The sequence below is a fragment of the Cyprinodon tularosa genome, unplaced genomic scaffold (assembly GCF_016077235.1).
Source record: "Cyprinodon tularosa strain WSP-4 unplaced genomic scaffold, ASM1607723v1 ctg156, whole genome shotgun sequence".
Taxonomy (NCBI): Eukaryota; Metazoa; Chordata; class Actinopteri; order Cyprinodontiformes; family Cyprinodontidae; genus Cyprinodon; species Cyprinodon tularosa.
Window position 1 is genome coordinate 1192914 of NW_024038395.1, and position 21777 is coordinate 1214690.

General features: G+C 39.4%; 1 protein-coding gene across 2 annotated transcripts in view; it reads right to left on the reverse strand.

The window, feature by feature from the left end:
• Positions 1-4231: 4231 nt before the first annotated feature.
• usp22 (ubiquitin specific peptidase 22) overlaps positions 4232-21777 on the reverse strand; it is a 35978-nt gene continuing 18432 nt past the window's right edge. For both annotated transcript variants that reach the window (XM_038280091.1, XM_038280090.1), the window contains exons 4-13: positions 20655-20756; positions 14889-15055; positions 14659-14806; positions 14429-14531; positions 11480-11638; positions 11269-11395; positions 11089-11180; positions 7747-7809; positions 4659-4808; positions 4232-4576 (exon numbers count right to left, since the gene is read on the reverse strand). In XM_038280091.1, coding sequence (XP_038136019.1) covers positions 4534-4576; positions 4659-4808; positions 7747-7809; positions 11089-11180; positions 11269-11395; positions 11480-11638; positions 14429-14531; positions 14659-14806; positions 14889-15055; positions 20655-20756 — 1154 coding nt within the window. In that variant the 3' untranslated portion in view covers positions 4232-4533. The remainder of the gene's footprint in view (positions 4577-4658; positions 4809-7746; positions 7810-11088; positions 11181-11268; positions 11396-11479; positions 11639-14428; positions 14532-14658; positions 14807-14888; positions 15056-20654; positions 20757-21777) is intronic.

Sequence of the window (21777 nt, forward strand, 5' to 3'; positions counted from 1 at the left end):
AATGCTTTTTTATTTTAAATATGGTAACGTTTTGCTTCCAGTGAGAAGAAGAATTGTTAGTGTGACGATTCTCACAGTTAGGGTCGTGACCCACATTGGGGGTCTTTGAGATCCACCATGAAAATTAAACTAATAAATACTTGTGTGGAAGTGTTTAAAGATGTTTAAGTATCCCTTGGAAATGGAGAAAACTCCGTAACCATTTCATGGGTCAGGGGGCTGAAAAATGTAAGAATCTCTGCTTTAGAGTAACGTCCTGAGAGTCCCTGATTTTCTAACATGTCCCTATTTAATTTTTTTTATTTTACCTTTATTTTACCAGGAATTCCCTTGAGATAAAATCTCTTTTTCGAGGAAGACCTGGCCAAGAGGCAGCAGTACAGTAAGACATATAAAAACACATAAAAACAACATAATAAAATCAATCATAAACTATTGATTATATCTACGATTGGGGGTTCCTCTAATCTGGCTTGGATTGAGCAATAATCTAAGCTGATTGATCTCTACTACAAAAGAAGGCACTCTGGGGGTTTTTTGTCGATACGTTTCTTTATTTGAGTGCGTTTCCATCAATGTGTCCAGTTATGCATCAGTAACTTGTGTGTGTGAGGAATGGCTGCCGAGCTCAAGTTCTACGGGATCAGCTTCCCTCCGGCCGGATCCAGCAGTGTAGAGAAACGACTTCCATCAGCTTTGAGGCTTCACCTTTAGTCTCATACATACCAACTGTACACATACACTTATACACACGTCATCAACATGTGAACAGAAAAAAAAAATAAACATATCAAACTGTGATACCAGCTTAGACAGCATGCTGACTGCAAGTACTGATTCAGTACACAAACGTACAGTGCATACGCACGACACACGTGCATACAAACGAGATCTCACACTTTGTCTTTTTTTTGTCTCTTTACACACAGAAACACATTTTGTACAAACATCTACTCTAAGTTTGGATTTTCTTGCTCTTCCTCAGACACACAGATGGATCAATCAGAGCAACATGCGGCGGACGGTTAACACTGCAGCACTGAGCCTTTGACCCTTTACACAAACAGCCTTCCCCCTTTTTTCGCCTTGTTTCGTTCAGGTTGTTTACCTGAAACAGCAACATGACAACATACTGACAATGTGGGGGGAGAAAAAAGAAGAAATTCCTTTACTAAAATAAAAATCTTACTGTCGTAACCTTTAGAGATGAAGTAAAACCCTTCGAATAAATTCATCTTTTACTGCAGTTAAATAATCTCACAGAAACTTAAGAGAACATTTACAGTATTGAAAAAAAGTCATAAATAGCACAATTTATTTTTATTCCGTATACTTTTTAAGATGACGGGTTTCTAGCACTAGAAGTTTGATAACTTCCTGTTTCACTGAGATGTAAATATATAACAAGGGTCTATTTTCTACTCAGGCTCAGAAGATCCACAGAATTAACGGAAAGGAGAAAATAAGCTCAGTGACCATTGGACACCTGGCTGTAAAACCAAAATAAGATGATAAATATGTGGAAAAGCAGAATCTAAACTATAGAAGATGATTTAAAAACAGAACCTGACCTTCAAAGGAAACAAGGCCTGAGGTCTGCGTTAGCAGCCGACTGCTGTTGTTAAACATGGTGAGGAAGCATTTATTTTATTAACATATAATAGGTCACCTTATTTTTTTAATCAGCTATGCGGCTTTAAAGCTAAGCAAAGCAATAAATATGTTTAAAACTTTTAGAATGGCAGACATCTAAAGTGTCCAGCTCTGCATCAACTCTGCTGCAGCATATATTCAGTTTGATCAGCAGTTTGGGAAAGAGAAGAGATCCAGTTTAAAAAGACGTTTAAAATCAACCGTTTATCCAGACAAGAATCCACCTTTCCTACACATCTGAGCCCTCTGACCTCAACCTGGAAGAAGAAAGTAGGTTTGCTGAGGAAACTGGTGAATAGGGGAGGAGCCTAAAGTCTAAAGGATCTAAATGACGATGAGGTCAAAGCTCCAAAATGTTACAGGAAACAATGAAGTGCTGTCCAACCGGCGAAAAGGAGAAAAAGTATTAAAACCAGAAGTACCAACAGTGGTTTTAACAAATCTGGATTTGTTTTTTTGTCAACTGAACTCAAAGGTTTACATAAAGTTTATGATTCTCCGTTTTTCGTGGTGAGATTTTGGTAACGCAGCAAAAGAGGAATCCCTTTTAGCAGTAATTAACCTGGACATGCTGATAAATACAGGAAGTAAAACAAGAACAGTAGCAGCAGGCTTCATAAAAATCCTAAGCATCTTTTTATCTACAGTGTATAAAAACATGATTGACGGCGTGACTTAAGAGACGAAAAACGTTTTTTTTTTTTTTTACGCAAAATTATAAACAATCATTTGGATGCAGGATGTATAAAAATAGACTGACTGGGTCTTTCTGTTCCTCTATTAGACCATGGAAGCTGAAAGAGAGGCTGACATTTATTTTTTAAATAAAAAGTATCACTTTGACTAAAATAATCTCACCAATAATAAACGGAACAACGTTAGAATACTGTCAGCTGATATTCTTCCATTATTCCCAACAGATGCTCTCTGAACTAGAACTGCATAAAGAGACAAGTTCCACTCTGAAAATATTTGGTCTTGTAGAAAAGTGTTTGCATGTTAGACTAAAACATTCGAGCTTAAAGTATTTAGTCAATGACTGTTGTTCAAGTTCTCCTACTTGGAAAGATGACAGAGGTTTGTTATCTTTAAATGGATTCACTTCAACTATGAGAGACAACATGAGGGGATAAAAATGCATGAAATCTAATTTTTAATTAGTTTGTTAATTATGGTAGAAAATAAGTATTTGGTCACCGAGCAACAAGCTGGATGTTTTGCCCTCACAGACTGGAACTTTTTCTTTAAGAAGCCATTCTGTCCTCTACTGTATTAATGCTTCCTGTTTGAACTGGAACCCATCTGCAACTCCAGGCTCATTTCAAAGACCAGCGAGCTGCTGAAGGACACCAGAAGGAAAACTATCGATCTGCACCAGGCTGGGAAGAGTGAATCTACAACAAGAAGCAGGTCGGTGGGAATATATGCACTGTAGGAGCAACTGGAAGACTATTAATAACCTCCATCCATGATCTCAACCTGTGAGGATAAAATGGTGAGAAGGACGGTGAGCGACATGAAGGGATGTGGCTAGTGAGCTGCAGAGAGCTGGGGCCAAAGTGACACACTACGACCAGAGGGACAGGTGTGTCCCCTGTACATGTCCACGGCGTCACCAGAGAGAAGATGGAACAAGAATAGAACTTTTGGCACAATGCTGGTGAAGATTCTCAGCCATCCAGGTCATAGTCATCCCAACAAAAGTTAAAAAACAATCCACTGGACATTTCTCTTCCCATCCAATAAGCTTTTTCAATTCAAAGTGTCAGAAATAGTGTTGAGTTTGAGGTTTTATAGAGTGGACCAAAAACAAACAGGTCCGCCCCTTTGGTATGGGCACAAGTTCAACTTTTCAGGTTTGAAGGGAGAAGTATCCCAGGTTGATTCCCAAAACACCAAACCTACGGAGAAGCATGGGGGCGGAACCATCATGCTTTGGGGCAGTTGTTCTTCCACTCTGACTTAATGAGTGATTGGTGTTAAAGGAAGCATAAATGCAGCCATTTGTGGTGAGATTTTAAGGTATAACCTCCTCCTATCAGTGACAGAACTGAAGATACAAGATGGTCAGTGGCCCCAAACAGACCAAGGAGCAATAAAAGCCTTTCAGGGTCCAGACGTCAGCCCCATTTAAGATTTGTTGATGGAGTTTAAGTCTACGTTGCCCAGCCACAGCCCCAAAACGTGATGCAGCAATGGAGCAAAACACCAGCTAAAGTGTGGAAATCTGCTAAAGAATGACAGAAAAAAGGTGACCTCATCAAAGTTATGCTACAAAGTGTTGAGTTGAACTTTTGTTATTGACCAAATACTCGTTTTCAATCATAATTAACAAACTCAATGATTTTCTGCTTTCATCATCTCTCTTTACAAAAAATGAAAGATTGTCATCTTTCTAAGGGGGAGAACTTGAACGATCAGCGATAAAACCTTCTTCCTTCTCCCTGTATGTGCTTGTGTCCAGAAAGATGGTGGTGAAAACCATGCAGGTGCAGCAAGCAGAGAGCTACAAGGCCCTGGATGTGAATACAGCTGTGCGAGCGTTGAGGCAGATGTGGGGTTATTTAAAATGAAGATGAAGTAAAACTTCCTGAAGTTTTACATCCACGGACCAATAGGAGACGGTTATTGTCCATTACATGAAGGATGAGCCGACTGTCAGTTTTTTTCCCTCCTTGTGTCCTGAACTCAAGTGAAACCTTCAGCTCGTCTTTATTTCAGACCATTTGAATCTGTTTTGTCCTGCAGGGCAGACGGTGGATCCGGCTCTGCGTTTAGAAAAGTAGCTTCCATGTTTACAGTGAGCCTCATGATCTCCTTGCCTCTTTCTCCATCCAACCAATTCCTCCTCCCTGTTGGATTCCTCCTGGAAACTGAAACCTACTCGTACTCCAGGAACTGTTTGTGATAAAACAACAGGTACCTGAGGAGAAAGAAGCAATGCAGCATCATAACCAATCCCAGCAGTTTAAGGGTTACATCTGCTCTTCATGAGACCTGCTTACCCTTCACTGTCCAGGACATCTTTGATGCTAGCCTTGGTGATGATGGCGTCGTCGCACTTGAACCACTGGTCCTTATGCTGCCGGATGAAGGTGGTGTAATGGCCGCTCTCTAGTGTCCCCTGGTGGTTCACCACGGCAAACAAACTGTACCTTAGACGACAAACGGACAGAGGGAAGATCTTAGATTGTGGGTGTCTGCATGATTCGGCAGCCAGATCGGACTTATAAAACATTGTGTAGTAAAACTGTATGTATGGCAAAAGAAATTATAAAAAAAACTATGCTCACTCATAAACCAGACAACTTTCCTTAATAAATCCTTGCTGACCTTCGACAAACCCACATTTAACCAGAAACGTTCCACGCAAAGCACCAGATTAACGCTACAGTGTACTTAAAGAGCCAGCTGATTGATTTTATTCAATGGTTACCGTGGAAACCACAGTGATCGGAGAGAAAGGAGTTGGTAAGTGAGAGGGACAACCAGAGAAAGATGTCAAAATGTGGTTCAATGCTTACTTTAAATATGTTTCAATCTCTGGATAAATTCATGGAATGAAAAGCGACTTAAGACTGATTATGTTACGTGTGTGTGTGTGTGCTAATCTTTAGCAGATTATTTAGGATCTTTAAATAAGATCAGAAACTCATTTCGAACATGTTTCTTATTTTGTTTTCAAATTGATGAATAGTTTCTCATCAATCTAAACTGTAAATCGAGGTCATGACACACAGGTTCAGTCATGAAAGAATTTAATTGATCTTTCCAAAGCATATATTAAAGAATAAATTGATGTTTTATGGCTTTTTGAGGTCGACCACTTCTCTTTTCTGAACCCCGAAAGAAAAACGGAAAAATCTAAAGGATTTCTTTTTTTTCAACTGTGTTTTTCTACATTTAAATTGAAGAAAAATTTGGAACCTAAATTGAAAAAAGGATGGTAATTTTCAGAAATGACTTCTTTGTAGATATTAGTTAATCAGAAGCTGATGTTTTCTAAAAGCTGGAGCAACATCAGTTCCCCCGATACCATTGGGATTTAGCTGGACTGAGGATAGATGTGGCTCCTTGGATTGTAAAGGATGCAGACTTCTGTTAGAGGAGACGTTCCAGAGAATACTAACAATTTAGATCATCACTTTGTTCCAAATTTATGTCCCATCAGTCATCTATTCATCCTGTCAGCTATATTAGAGCAATTAGAGCAATAATTAACAAGTTTAAGACAACTGGGGGGTGTAAATAATAATTGTTTTGTATCGATCCAACAGCCAATGATCCGATGCATCGATACGTCCACCCGAGTATCGATTCATTTTTTTTCTTTCTCCGGTCTTTTTTTTAATCCATTTGCTCCTGGACATAATTCTGACTCCCGTGCTGCGGAGGCGCTAAAACTATTTGACCCTCCGACCTCGCCTCCGTTAGCCACTACCCTCTTTCCACTTGCATACACACACACACTAGCGTAAACAGTAGGAACAAAAGACATGGCGGATTCTGGAGTGTCTAAAATAATCAAATCGTTGGGTCAAGAAATTGATACTGAATCGAATCGCCATGATGGGTTTGATTTACAGCCCTAAAGACAACAGGAAGTGATTAGCAAGGCTGGACAAATCCATTTCATTTTAGGATTTTGTTTATCATCCTCCACCCACTGGATCGATATAGATCCAGATAGCTAATATCTCCTGATGAAAAACCTTTGTGCATCACTGGTTCATTGCTGATCACATGAGGTGGATGCAGGAAGAGAAAAACAACTGTTGGCCTGATGTCAAAATAATTTGTATTGATCTTGAAGATCTGAATTAGTGGATTTCAGTAATGAAGCCATAGGAATTTTCTTCTAGTGAAGAGAGACAGAGCTGTGCTGTTTGGGTGAAATAGTGAGGAGGATTACTGATGCAGGAAATCAGCTTTCATTCCTCTTACTGAAATAACATTCTACCATTGATGCTGGAAGAAGCAGCAGTTATTGCTTTTATCGAACAACATAAAATTATTTGGAGAGCAGAGAAATCAGGCCAACTGCCACTACTCTGGTATCTCCTCTGAAAAATCATAGCTGCCAGGTCCACCAGTTATTAGGGGTGTAAATAATAATCGTTTTGTATCGATGCGTCGATCCGACAGCGGACGATCCGATGCATCGATACATCCGCAAGATAATCGATTCATGTTTTTTTTTTCCTCCGGTCTAATTTTAATCCATTTGCTCCTGGGCGTAATTCTCCCTCCCGTGCTGCGGTGGCGCTAAACCTATTTTGCCCTCCTACCTCGCTTCCTGGTTATACTCTTACAGCAGTTTGTTGCAGTAAGCTTGACACAGACATTTTTAAATTATTCTGAATATTGAAGCGTGGTCTGTGCTACACACTGTGGGTCTAGATACGGCCGAGGCGGCGAGGAAGTGGGGCGAGTTTAGCCCAACGACGGAGGGACATGAGGACCAAAAGAGCGGAGATCCAGGTGGAAAAAGGGTCCCAGCGTTCTCGCGCACCTCGCTCTTCTAGCTGGTCAAACTTCACGAGTTGTTTTCCTCAATTTCGGTCATAAAAACAAAACAAGCCGGCCTCCTGTCTGCAGTCAGCTACAATTTGGGAGAGGTGCAGCCGAGCGTCTGTGGGGGGGGCGGGGACGTCTGGAGCCGAGGTATTGCATTGCACTCATTGAACTGACTTTGTGCAGTATTTTTTGATGCAAGGCCTTTCAGAATCTATTACGCAGGGGTATTATTATTTTTCAGTGAATGAGGTTTTAATAGGAATAGGTGGAGTAAAACTTTCTACTTCTGTTATTTTCTGTAGTTTCTCAAAAAAAAAAAAAGCATAATGATATTACAGCTTTCATTGATTTATTTCAAATTTGAAACATTGTCTAGCCTGTAAGGTGTAAAAAAAAAAAAAAAAAAAAAAAATGAACCAATTAATCGAATCGAATCGTGGTGTATTCTTGAGTATCGAAAATATGCTACTCCTGCTTCTAGAACCTTTTTAAAACAAATTCTGCAAAGTCTCAGAAGAAAAACTAGACAATAAATGATATTCTTATCTGCTTGGTGTCCGTTTGTGTTGAGCTTACTTGTTGTCATTGTTGAAGGTTTCCACAGCCTGCTGGTACTGCCCGTTCATCCTGCTCTCCTTACTGAAACAACAAAAACGTAGAGAATGAAACAGACCTCAGATCTCTTTAGTTTCCTGTGATACATGAGCAGCAGCAGGGTTCAATCATGTCAGCAGTGTTGGGCAAGCTACTTGTCCAGTGTAGTGATCTAAGCTATCAGTTACTCAACAATAAATTAAGCTTCACTACACCAAAGCTACCACCTAAAGAATTATAGCAAGCTAAGTTACACTAATGTGTTAAAAGTAGCTTAACTACATCAGAAGCTACTTAACGTTGCACCAAGCTAATATCAATTCAAAATTAGCCTGATACACTAGTTAAAATATTTATTAAAGATCAGCCAATGACATAACAGTGTAAACATTGCTTTATGATCAGCATAATAAAAAAAAACTAAAGTATTTACTAGTAGACAAAAAAATAAACAATCTGCTGTTATTAGAACCAAATTAAAGGTACTGTGTAGTGTTCTACACATGGAGACATGGCTATGAGTTTGCATTCAATGGACATCTCTAGGGAAAACAAAACCCTACAAAAGGCATCTTATTTCTTTAGGGTCTCCCTTAGAGAAAACTTCTTCAGACCTCAATTAAACAGTCGATTCAAGTAACAAATTAAACTGTTTACAAAAAAGGTGAAAAAATAAAGAAGCTAATTAAGAGATATATATATATTTACAGATGCTGGTCATAAAATTAGAATATCATGAAAAAATAGATTGATTTCAGTAATTCCATTTAAAAAGTGAAACTTGTATATTATATTCATACATTACATACAAACTCATATATTTCAGATGTTTATTTTGTTTAATTGTGATGATTACAAATGACAACAAATGAAAATCTCAAATTCATCATATCAGAAAATTAGAATATTACTGAAGACCAATAAAAACAAAGGATTTATAGAAATGTTGGCCAACTGAAAAGTATGAACATGAAAAGTATGAGCATGTACAGCACTCAGTATTTAGTTGGGCCTCCTTTGGCCTGTATTACTGCAGCAATGCGGCGTGGCATGGAGTCGATCAGTCTGTGGCACTGCTCAGGTGTTATGATAGCCCAGGTTGCTCTAATAGTGGCTTTTAGCTCTTCTGAATTGTTGGGTCTGGTGTATTGCATCTTCTTCTTCACAATACCCCATAGATTTTCTATGGGGTTAAGGTCAGGAGAGTTTGCTGGCCAATTAAGAACAGGGATACCATGGTCCTTCAACCAGGTACTGGTAGCTTTGGCACTGTGTGCAGGTGCCAAGTCCTGTTGGAAAATGAAATCTGCATCTCCAAAAAGTTGGTCAGCTGCAGGAAGCATGAAGTGCTCTAAAACTTCCTGGTATGTGGCTGCGTTGACCCTGGACCTCAGAAAACACAATGGACCAACACCAGCAGATGACATGGCACCCCAAACCATCACTGACTGTGGAAACTTTACACTGGACTTCAAGCAACGTGGATGAAGTGCCTCTCTTCTTTTCCTCCAGACTCTGGGACCTTGATTTCCAAAGGAAATGCAAAATTTACTTTCATCAGAGAACATGACTTTGGACCACTCACCAGCAGTCCAGTCCTGTTTCTCTTTAGACGCTTCTGACGCTGTCTGTGGTTCAAGAGTGGCTTGACACAAGGAATGCGACAGCAGAAACCCATGTCTTTCATACGTCTGTGTGTGGTGGTTCTTGAAGCACTCACTCCAGCTGCAGTCCACTCTTTGTGAATCTCCCCCACATTTTTGAAGGGGTTTTGTTTCACAATCCTCTCCAGGGTGCGGTTATCTCTCTTGCTTGTACACTTTTTTCGACCACATCTTTTCCTTCCCTTCGCCTCTCTATTAATGTGCTTGGACACTGAGCTCTGTGAACAGCCAGCCTCTTTAGCGATGACCTTTTGTGTCTTGCCCTCCTTGTGCAAGGTGTCGATGGTCGTCTTTTGGACAACTGTCAAGTCAGCAGTCTTCCCCATGATTGTGTAGCCTATAGAACTAGACTGAAAGACCATTTAAAGGCTTTTGCAGGTGGTTTGAGTTAATTAGCTGATTAGAGTGTGGCACCAGGGGCCATCAATTTTGAACCTTTTCACAATATTCTAATTTTCTGATATGATGAATTTGAGATTTTCATTTGTTGTCATTTGTAATCATCAAAATTAAACAAAATAAACATCTGAAATATATGAGTTTGTATGTAATGTATGAATATAATATACAAGTTTCACTTTTTAAATGGAATTACTGAAATCAATCTACTTTTTCATGATATTCTAATTTTATGACCAGCACCTGTATGTCTCACTGTAAAATTTAATGTCTACCAACATATTTATTCATTGTATTTTGGGGGGTAATTAATTGAATGTTTATTTATTTATTGAGCATGTATTTATTTATGTATTTATTTTTACAAATGGGAGAGCTGTTCCTCCATACCTAAAAAATCTTATCTGTGCAAATAAGCCTTAAAACAGATATATGTAAACAACCTGTCTGGTAAATTAGGCCATGAAAATACAATATCTAAGTTTGGCTACTGCTCTCTAATGAGAATATCTTAGTGGCACACATCAGATTTAACTATCTGGAAATTAGAGGCGCCAATAAAGTTAAAGCTGATATATTTTTCTTATTTTTATTTCAAAAAATTGACTGCAGTTGACTGTTTTAATGAGTGTTTGGCTATGTAAAACAAATGGCTAGTCTTGGCGACATGAGCTCTCTATGGCCAAGAACCGAAATTTGAACACGTACTTTTTATCAGAGGGTTCAACAAGTTTGAAAATCTCTGAAGATAAGGCGCTCTGCTCCTGGTTCCTCCTCCACCCTGTGTGTGTGGCTGTGTGTGTCTGTGTGTGTCAGTCATTGAGTTCCACTGCAGTGCGCATGCACATGTTTCATAGATACAGACAGGAGAGGCAGAATAGAGGCTCATGCATGAATGTCCAACGAATAACTCCGATTGTTGTTTCAAAAATAGAAAACCTGGTTTCATTTCTTAGTTTTGCCCTGGATTTTGTAGCGTTTGTGGACGCTACGTCGCTACTTGATAAAAATAATAACGTCACTACTGGAAAGTTACTTGATAAATAAGGCAGCGACGCTACGGTCAAGCTACTGGAAAATGTAGTTAAACTAGCAGCAGTAACATAGTGAAACATTGAACTGTTCACGCCTTCAGTCCGTTTCTTTTCTGCACAAGTTAAATCCAAACTTCTGGTTTTCTCTACAATTTGATTAAATTCCTGCACAGCAGCTGAGCTTCTGTCCAAAGGCTGCAGATCCAATTATTTTCATATCTGCTCACCTAGAAGCCATGAAGGGAGTCATGTCCAGCTCCAGTGGGAATGAGACATAAGTAGTGATCTTCCTCCGCAGTTTGGCTGAATGTTCGAACCTCTGCCCAAACACACAGACAAAGGATTGTTAGCTCTCAGCTGGGGTCGTCATCACAACCTTTTAAAAGGTCAACATTTAGTCGCTTTACTTTTAGGTGAAAGCAGGCCACAACGGGCAGCTTCTTCATGGTTAGCTGCTTGGTGGACTCCTGGTAACTATGGCATCCGCTGCACTTGATCTTAGCGCTGCTGCCCAGGTGCTCCGGTCTGGTGAACCTAAAGAGTTTTTATTTGTTATTTTACTTATTCAAAGAGCTACTGACAGTTTAATAGATGTAGAGAAACAGGTGTGTTGGTTACCTGCGCAGACAGTCCATAAGTGTGGTTGCTCCAGTGGTGTGACTCTCTCCGTTTAACGTGGAAACATCTCCTCCGGGGCTGAGGGGCCAGAAAGGCGTGGATGATCCGGGTAGGTCCAGGCTGATGTCCCAGAATGGATCAATGGTCGTTGAAACACCACTGAAAGAAATAAATTAGACAGATCAGACAGGCCCTTACAGCTAACATCCAGTTTCCTGCACTGTGTTGTGGTAATGGAATGTTCTCATGTTCTGTGGCACCGGCTTTGTTTGCTAGATGGCAGTGGCTGCGTTATGCGGACCGGTCATATTTTGTGTTTCGTTTGTCTGAAAGCAGTCAGAAAAAAAGTCATACCTAGAGACAAATTTACAACCCCTTTGTGAAGGCCAGCTTTTCAAATTGGCCACTGAAAATTGTTTTATTGTGCGGTCTAATTAAAGGAGAATTCATCCTGGACACTACAGAAAATGGGCTAAAAGTGTTAAAAACCGGAATTCTCCTTTAATAGCGCATATCTTCACCTGAGAACTGATTAATGTCATTAATGATGTCTGTGAGTTACAGACCCCGGTTGCGCACACTAAAGTGTATATGACAATAAAGTAGTGAATCTCAATCTATTTCATTTTAAATAGGCCTATAGGCTCATAGGTCTTTTTTTGCAAAAAAAAATAAAAAAATGTACAGAATCCCCTGTTCAAAATGACTTCTAGCGACCCTGTTACTGTACAATGATAGAGTCCTCTTTAGTCTTTGCAAATTAATGGCAGCAATCATCTGTTCCTCTGAGGTCAGAGTGGACCTGCTGCATCAACAAAGGAGCCCTAATCGTTTTCAAACATGTCCGGATCAAATCAGGACAATACTAAACAATGAAATAGATTAATTTTAATCAGTGCTGCATATCAAAGGGGTATAAATAAAAAAAGAAAAACGCAGGGGATATATTCTAGAAGCATTAAAGTAGAGCAAATGCAAACCCTATTACAGTGAACCCTCGCTATAACGCGGTTCACTTTTCACAATCTCGCTGCTTCACGGATTTGCATCATGCATTGTTAAACTTTATTGTCAAACATGTTAATGGTGGCATGTCGGTTTATAAGGATCTTTTGGCCCAGAAGAAAAAAGAGCGACAACTACCGATAACTATGTTCTTCTCTCCAAAACACACACCTTCACCGCAGGCTTTAGAAGAAAAAAACGCCACAGAGCAATCAGGATGCAGCGGCTCCGTCAGAACAGCAGTGAAATACTGCACTGTACACGTCAGTCACTATTTGTCCTACTGTACTTTGTATTTTTTTTCATAATCATTTTTCATTTTCTCCCGTTCCAATCCGTCACAGCGGGGCGATTATGATCCCCGCAATATTAACCCTTCATTTCGTATTGATGATTAAAATTATTACTTATTTATTTATAACTATATTATTTTACAGTACAGTACAGTAGTTAACAACGTTTATACCGTACTTTTATTTGTTAAACAAATGCTTGGGCCTGTAAAAAGTTTTTGTTCCTTGATTTCAATGTTGTATGGAGTATTTCATTGTATGATAACTGTAAAAAAATAAAGGTTTCTACTTCACGATGATACCTCCTATTTTAAGGCAAACAATGTAAGATTTTTATTTTTATGGCCAATTTTTCAGTCCTTTCAGTCCTGAAAGACCACCTCCTTATCAGGAATCGTAAAACAGTCGGCCTTCACGAGGTGATCGTATCCTGCTGTTGTAGCAGAGCTACGAGCACATTTACCTCAATCTTGCCCTTGTCCATTAATGGACAAGGGCAAATGAAAAGATGCTGGAAGAATGCCTGACGCCATCTGTTAAGCATGGTGGAGGTAATGTGATGGTCTGGGGTTGCTTTGTGACCATTGAGCTGTTGTGGGAGCAGCTTGACCGTATGGTACGCAAGAAGTGCCCATCCAACCAATCCAACTTGTGGGAGCTGCTTCTGGAAGCGTGGGGGGCAATTTCTCCAGATTATCTCAACAAATTAACAGCTAGAATGTCAAATGTCTGCAATGCTGTAATTACTGCAAATGGAGGATTCTTTGACGAAAGCAAAGTTTGATGGAAAAAAAATCTTATTTCAGATACAAATCATTATTTCTAACCTTGTCAATATCTTGACTCTATTTTCTATTCATTTTACAAAGTATTGTGGTGAATAAGTGTGACTTTTCAGGAAAACACAAAATTGTTTGGGTGACCCAAAACTTTTGAATGGTAGTGTATATATATATATATATATATATAGATAACACGGCAAAATCATCATATCATCTTTACAGTGGACAGGCTGCAGCCATTTCTCAAGTTCCTCGTTTTCCAGCTTCTTTTCCGAACATGCAGCTTTACTATGAACTGGGAGCAGTTCTATCTAGCAGTTATATCTGATATATCCGTTTTTATTCTTTTTTTTAAATAAAGCATTTTAAATGCACCAATAAGCACATTTAATGAATTTTAATGCCAATTAATACCTTAATTTAAAAAATAATAATTTAATGGCTTTTAATGATTTTGATGATCCACCCTGAAAAAAAACACAATATTCTCAACGATACCTTTAAGGTAGGACTGGATTCCTTATCTAAATTTAGTTTCTGTTTTTTTTTTTCTTTTCTCAAGCGTGCTTCCCAAACTTTTTTTAAACCCTATATGATAAAGAATACGTTTATATTCAAACACACAAACATGTTTGAAAGGAGGAGTTCAAAGCTGCAATTGTAGCATGGATCCAGCAGGTGGAGCTAGAGACCAACCATAAGGCTTTCGGCCTTGATGCTGCTGCAGTGAAGCAGCTCAAAATGCAGATGTGGGAGTGATCAACAGTGAAGCTCAGGGTGGATCACAAGCAGACAAGAACCAGAGTTTAATAGAAAAAGCTTCCTCTTTTCGTTCTGAGGTTTGCCATTTGACTCAAACACACACTTACTGGCACACTTGGCAGGTGACGTCAGACTGCAGACCCCCTGTGAAGATTTGGTCAATGATGCAGTTACAGTGGTTTGGGTTGTTGGCTTTCTTCCCGTTGTCATCTGCGGAGACACAGAGACGTATAAAATGTTTTATAAAAGCCATCCAGGTGAACTTTAACGTCCCACTCAAAAGTAAGACAGATCTGTCAGCCTGTGAACCGCGTTCCTCCCTCATCTCTGTTTTCACCTTTGCAGTGTCGGTGCAGCACGTCCAACGCCGCGATGAGGAACTCGTGAGCGTCCTGCTGCTCGTAGCCGGCTAAGTGGCGGGCGTGGGTCCACACCAGGTGCAGGAGGCGAAACGGGATGTGAGGGGAGCGGTGGCCTGAGTAGAACTAGAGGGGGCGAGGAGAACGGAGGAGATGAGAGCAAACTTTCCCTGTTAGGACACTAGGAGAAAAAAGGAAGGATATTCACCTCCTGGAAGAGTTGGGACATCTCGCACACTAGACACGAGTTGCTCTGCATCTCGCATTTGTGTCGGTCGGACAGGAAGAAGTCCCGTAGCAGCGGCGTGTGCGTCAGCGCCTGGACGATGCAATTCATGAAGCAAGTGTTGCCCAGGTTGATCAGACCACGCAGCCCTGAGGGAGAAAAACCGAGGGATTATCATCCCTCTGAGGCCCACAGATTAGATCTGCTACTATTTAAACACAAAGGCAAAGAATTAAAGGCAACCTGCAGACTAGAACTCAACAGATCACAAAAATATTTCACCCAAATTTTAAGATTTATAAAATTTTATTATGGTACATTAAAAAAGTGTCATTTACTTTTAGTTTTAGATCATTTTAACACAAACCTATAATATAAACACACATGATGCAGATTTGTTTGTATAATAATGCTTTTTATTTCAAATACATAATTGTGAGGTTTACGTTTTTATTGTTTATTCCATAATAATCGAGTCTCTTCATGCAATTTCAAGCTTTAGGAATTGAAATAAATACACTCATTAATTAGTATCACTTTTGAATAAGTATACTTTATTCATTCTAAATACCTAAAACTTATGATTATACATTTCAAATAAATAAGCTTTATTATATAATTGAATACGCATCATGTAAGGTTTCTTTAAAAAGTGAGAATTTGTTATGTAATAAATAGGGCTGGGTATTTTCGCCAAAGTCCTGAATCGATTAGATTTTGATTCATACAGTTCTAAATCGATTTATTTCGATTCGATCTGTTTTTACAATCATGAAAGTGGTTCAACTGCGTTTCAAAATACTCATGTCTTTTAGATTTTAACTCGTATTAAACACAAACTGCAAACTTGTAAATCGGACAGTTTAAACTTGAGATGTGAACAAAACTGTCTTGGAAGAGCAAACTTGTTTGTGAAAAATTAAGAAGAAGTGAAGCCTCACACGAGCAGGCAGACGTGAACAGCGGGGACACAGCAGACATGCATGAGCTGCATTATCTTCACTGCACAAACCATATTTGCAGCGTTGTCTGTAACAACTGCAGCCCCCGTTTGTTAATGTTTGCATTAACAAATTTTCAGCTGTCTGGCTCGAAGTCATCTTGGTGGTCTGTAGCATGAGATGCGAGACGCCACTCATTATCAATGCAGTAGGAAGTCACCTTGATGTCACATATCCAGCACATTATCTTTATCTATTTTAAATCCAAAATGGTTCCCGACATCAGACTTCAGTGGGACAGCTTGCTGAGCGGTGTGTTACTTTGGTCGGCATTTGCACACACCTGCTCATTTGAATGTGAATGTCACGCGCGTTACTATAAAACTAATCAATCTCATTCCCTGCACATCCATTTTGCAAAAATGTAAAGGAACCGATCCAAAATCGATTAAATTTTTTTTTTTTTTTACCCAGTCCTAGTAATAAAATCTTAAAATTTGGGTGTAAAACATCAAAGACAGCAGTGGGAGGCAACAGTCCCACTCAATTTCACATTTATCAGAATTCTAGCATTCTATCACATTTATTGATCCCTGCAGAAAAAATGTTTAGTCAAAGTAAGGAAACGAAATCTGTAAAAAAAAAAAGAAAGAAATAAGGCTACTAAATATAGTCTTAATTTAAAAAACAGCATACGTGGAAACATCTCCATGTAGTTGGACGGAGGTCATTCAAACTAGCCATGTCAGTAGTTAGGGACAGCTGGTTCTGTTCAGTCTGACGGAGGCGGGGATGAACTATTGACTGATAAAACTGCAGAACCCATAATGGAGAGTAAGGTTTAACTGGATCTCAACATATAGTGGCTGAGGGATGCTGATCTTTCTCAGCATTAACTATATTTGTAACTATCGTTTTTAGTAGCATAAACAGGTTTCTACACTAAGCCCATGTTGTTATCCTGTAATAAGCTCCCCATCACTGCCTGCTGGAATAGAAGCAGATATTTTTCCTACAGACTGAATCTTCTCAATATGCTTGTTTTCTATATGAACCCCAGGGACTGACAGGATCCTGCCTGACTGAACACAGGCTGATAGACGATCAAACCTCAATGTGTTTACTGGATGCATGGAGAAACGGTAATAATTCATCTCATTTTGCAGATTTTACATTTGGCTTCTGTAACTCTGAGATCCACGAACGAAATCTAGGACATCTAATGGAAATTACATGAATCTTGTTTGTCATTAATCCAAATCAAAATTCAGAGCTTTGAGAAAACTGAGACCAAACATCATGATGAGCAGAAACACAGCAGCCACGACAGAGAGGAGAGAGAACAGCCGTTTGTTGTAATGAATCTACTGTTAGAGAATTTAGGTTTATACAGAAGATATAAAACCATCTGGATTATTATTTTTCTTATTCCATCTCCTATTTGCTTCATGAGAAGCAACATTTCTATCAATATAGTAATCAATAGATTAACAGTTTTTCAACACAGTCAAGCACAAATCCTTATTTCTAACTCACATACACGGTCAGTTATTGACGCTGGTACATCAGCTGTTGCCGCAGCTCCCGGCAAACATGTAGTGTGCGCGGCCGCACGAACAGCAGCTTGATGACCGGCGTCTAATTCATGTTTGCGTAGCACCTTTTTGCCAATGGATGCGTAAATAAGTCCGTGCAATTCGGTTCTCTCCATTTGTCCAAGCTAAAAGTTTTATTTATTTATTTTTTGACTTTTAACACGTCTCTCCGTTGAACGGAGCCGTAAACGACGCAAGTTGACTTTCCCTTCAGCACTGTACCACCATCTATCTGGCGGTATGCTTTCCCAAGACCCGCCCCCTTCTTCTTCTGATTGGCTAATACTGTTAGTTTCAGAGCGGTGTTCTTTTTATTTTTATTTACCGACAATTTATTTTTTAGTGATTTTTTTTTACCCATGGGCAATCACTAGAGGCCAGAATACTTTAGTCCCTGCTTATCATTACCTCCAAAACCATCTTCCTGTGTTAAAACAGCCTAGTCAAAGTCTCAGCATGTAGAGCTATTCTGCAGGAAGGATAAGGCCAACAATAGGGGGGCGAGGTGCTTCCATCTGCCCTGATGAAGGACAAAGCACTTTCCCCGATGAGAGGATGGAAATCAGGAGGAGGAGGCCGTCTGATGAGCAGCCAGGATTCTAACCCCTCCTCGGTGCCAATGATGTTAATGGCGCTGGGCACTTCTCTGCAAGCTGCTACAAGGTGATAAAAGGTTTGCCAGAACCAGTCAGTGCTGCACACAGCTACATAACATTCACTGATGCTGCACCAACTACAGCCCAAACATCAGCTAATGCCTCAAATAGACAGTTAATCTAGGAATTCATCATCTGAATGCAGCAGGAAAATGCCTCCATCCATCAGGGCTTACAGCCAATGGAAGCCTTTAAATAAAACATCTAGGCTCTCCTCCTCAGCTGATCTGCAATCCATCTCGGACAAGGAGCTGATCAGGACAGCAATCTGCTCCTAATCCCTGACAGCAGGGGCGTCTCTAGGTTTATGAGACAAGGGTGGCTAAGCCCCTGAAGATAATGCGCGCGTAGCGCGCGCCGAATTTTTTCAGTGCACCTGCTAAGGCGTTGTCTAAGACAAGGGTGTAACTTTGTGTTGAAAGTTGGTGGGGACGGCTCATAAGGAAAGGGAGGTCCCTGCGCGACGCCTTTTTTTTTGTTGTTGGAAAGGATAAAGCCAAAAAAATGTGAATAACATTTATCAATTTAATGCTTACAGTTGAAAACATAACTGTTACAATATTCACTTATATATTTTGTGCAAAAAATATCACATAAATCTAAACAGACAGTACAAATCAAAGAAGTCAAATAAATATATCAATTTTGTAGAACATTTATTGACAGTCAATTTTGGGTCACTTTTTAAGATTAATTTACTTTTAAACCAGGACTCAGACAAGATCTTATGGGACCTTAAGCAGAATATGATTAAGCAACTCCGTCTTTCTGTCAAGAACATCCACCAGCAGGGTATCCAGGGGGGGATTTACCATTAGGCCATACTAGGCAGTTGCCTAGGGCCCCAAGTTCCTGGGGGCCCCATAAAACTCTGTTTCCATGTATAGTTAATACAACTAATCCTTATTTGTGCACATTAATTATGTTTTTGATAAAAATCCTTTGGCTAAAATGCCATCAGAACGCTGATAAATAGACAGGAAAAAGGGACAAGAAGAGAGGGACAAAACCTAGAACAAATAATGGATGTCTATTCTATTAACATTTCTCTATCTGTAGAATGGGCCTGTTTTATGGGTTTACTTCTCAGGGGGCCCCCTGCCTGTCTTTGCCTAGGGCCCCAAATTTCCTAAATCCACCCCTGAGGGTATCAATACTGATTTGATAGAATCTGGGAGAGCGGACCATGTTCAACCATCCATTTTCTTTAACCTTATCCCTCAGTGGGATCAGGAGGTGCTGGTGCAAATCTCTAGCCACGTTCTGGGTGAGAGGTGGGATCACCCTGGACAGGTCACCAGTCTGTCGCAGTATGTTCAACCAGCTTAAAAGTAATCGGTAATCAGATTTATTATTTGCACTTTTACTAAGTGAACTTTCTAACTCCCTTAAATCTGAAATTCCAATGCCAAAATTGTTTAAATCTTTTATCTTTGGACCCCCTGCAGAGTGACGTCACACCTGCAAGATCCTATCCTTACCTTCCTGCTAGATTGCAAAAAGCAGCTTGCTCATGAGTTGTCAATATAACACGCTAAATATTAAATGTACGTGTACATATAAAAGAAAAAGGGGCGCAGTGCTTGCTACTGAATGGCAACACTATCAAAGTCAGGAAAAAGTTTTAAGTAAAGCCGGGATTAAAACAGTAGCTACAAGAAGCTTCAAATAAAAGGTGTTCTTTATGTTCAACCTAAACACCAACTCCGATAGACCATCAGTAGAGCAGGTGTTTAAATTAATCAATCACTGCTGCGAAAGCTTATAGCAGTGAAAGCTAATATACCACAGCCATCACTTAATAAACGCAAAATAAGCAACCCTCTAAAAACGGAAAACTGTAATGGACTGAAAGTCCTGCTTTTTATGTGGGAAATTATTTGTGTGTGTTTTAGTATAATTCTGATATTGGTGCTGTTGTCTGTTTCTATGGCAACGATACTGAATGTAGTGTAGCTTAGAGACCTGCATGGGTCGAGTTTTACCAACCCGCACCCGCCCGATGACTACCGAACCCGACCCGTCACCCGCGGATATCTTCAATTCAAATGTTATGGGGAGAGGGCGGAGGGGGGTGATGGGCAGAAAGCGAGAGGCAACAGATTCTTTTTTCTGAGTTTTTTTGTCGGGGTTTGTGGACGGTGAGCAGCGGGGAGAACTTTTTTTATTTTCTTTCTGAGGAGCGGCATGAATGGGGTTTTAATCAGATATACACAGCACCGAAAGCAAAATACGTGTACAAAATATTGGTGGGGACATGTCCCCCTACCGGTCAAGATTGGTGGGGACTGTCCACACCAGTCCTTAAGGAAGTTACGCCTATGATTGTTCAGATTAACTTGTCTTCTTTATGGCTTTTATTCGGTGCTTTACTGCATTTGTTTTGGGAAAATATGAGGAAAAAATAAATACAGAAAAAAAAAATATTTTTTTTAAATCGCAAAATAATTATAGGGTGGCTAATGCTAAAGAAAGGATGACTGAAGCCACCCTTAAATAGGTCTAACGACGCTTATGCCTGACAGCTATTAGTTCTGGGAGCGCAGATGCACCAACCAATTGTACAGTTGGAGGTGATTCTCCTCCTCTTGGGATTGTGGCGAAGCAGCTCCAGCTCCCTCTTGGTGGGCTCCCACGTCGAATACTTTTCCCCAATGCCTGCAGCACAAATGGAAATGAGTTTAAATAAAATTTGCATGTATAAGTAATTTGTTTCTATTTTAGGACTTATAGAGGGAGGCCTATTGGAATAACTCCTCGCAACAGCATTGTGGGAAACTATAAAATCCACATTTAGTCAGAAAAGAAACTAAAACCAGTGAATACCTCATGGAGCCTCATTTTTAGTGCTAGCTTTCAGTGTTACGTCTCTACTAGCTCCAAATCTACAGACTATCATACTCATTATTTCAAATTTGGCCAAATTTCCACCATGAGAATGTAATAAAAGAACATTTCAAATCTTGTATAGATTCTCAATTGTATTAAATTCTGGCCTTTGACTAGGCCATTCTAAGACATGGCTTTGTTTTGAGCTAGACCATCACATTATAACTGATAAATGTTTCCCTTGCAAGATAAATTGTCGTGAGATTTGGGAATTTACAAACTCCCAATAATACATCTTGAAAGAAATACAGAAATGTTTTGTACCGATGAAATGCAGTGACATAAATGATGTCAACCACAAAACTAAAGAGGAAGAAGAATTCAACTTTATTGTCATTACAGTGTCACAAGTACAAAGCAACGAAATTCACTCTCTCTCACTCAATCTGTTTTATTATATCACAAAAATAAGTTCAATAATGTGCAAAAAATAAAAAAATTTTTGCTTGTTCAATCAATATTTATTAATAGATAAAATTATGTACTGTAAAAATTATATTTAGCTATTTGTGTTATGGAATGATTATCTTAACACAGGAGGATTTTAAGAAAATGCTTATCAATGAATCCATTGATCAATAAAACCATTCAACATTAGATTTATTCATTAATCAATCACTTGCATTCCTAAAATGTAGTTTTATTTATTGAGGTTTATGTAAATAAATGAGATTTATTAATAATCAAAATATAAATTTATTGATCACACATTGGAGAAATGTACCACTGCATTTAACCCATCCCTTGTGGAGCAGTGGGCTGCCACCATGGGGCGCTCAGAGAGCAGTGT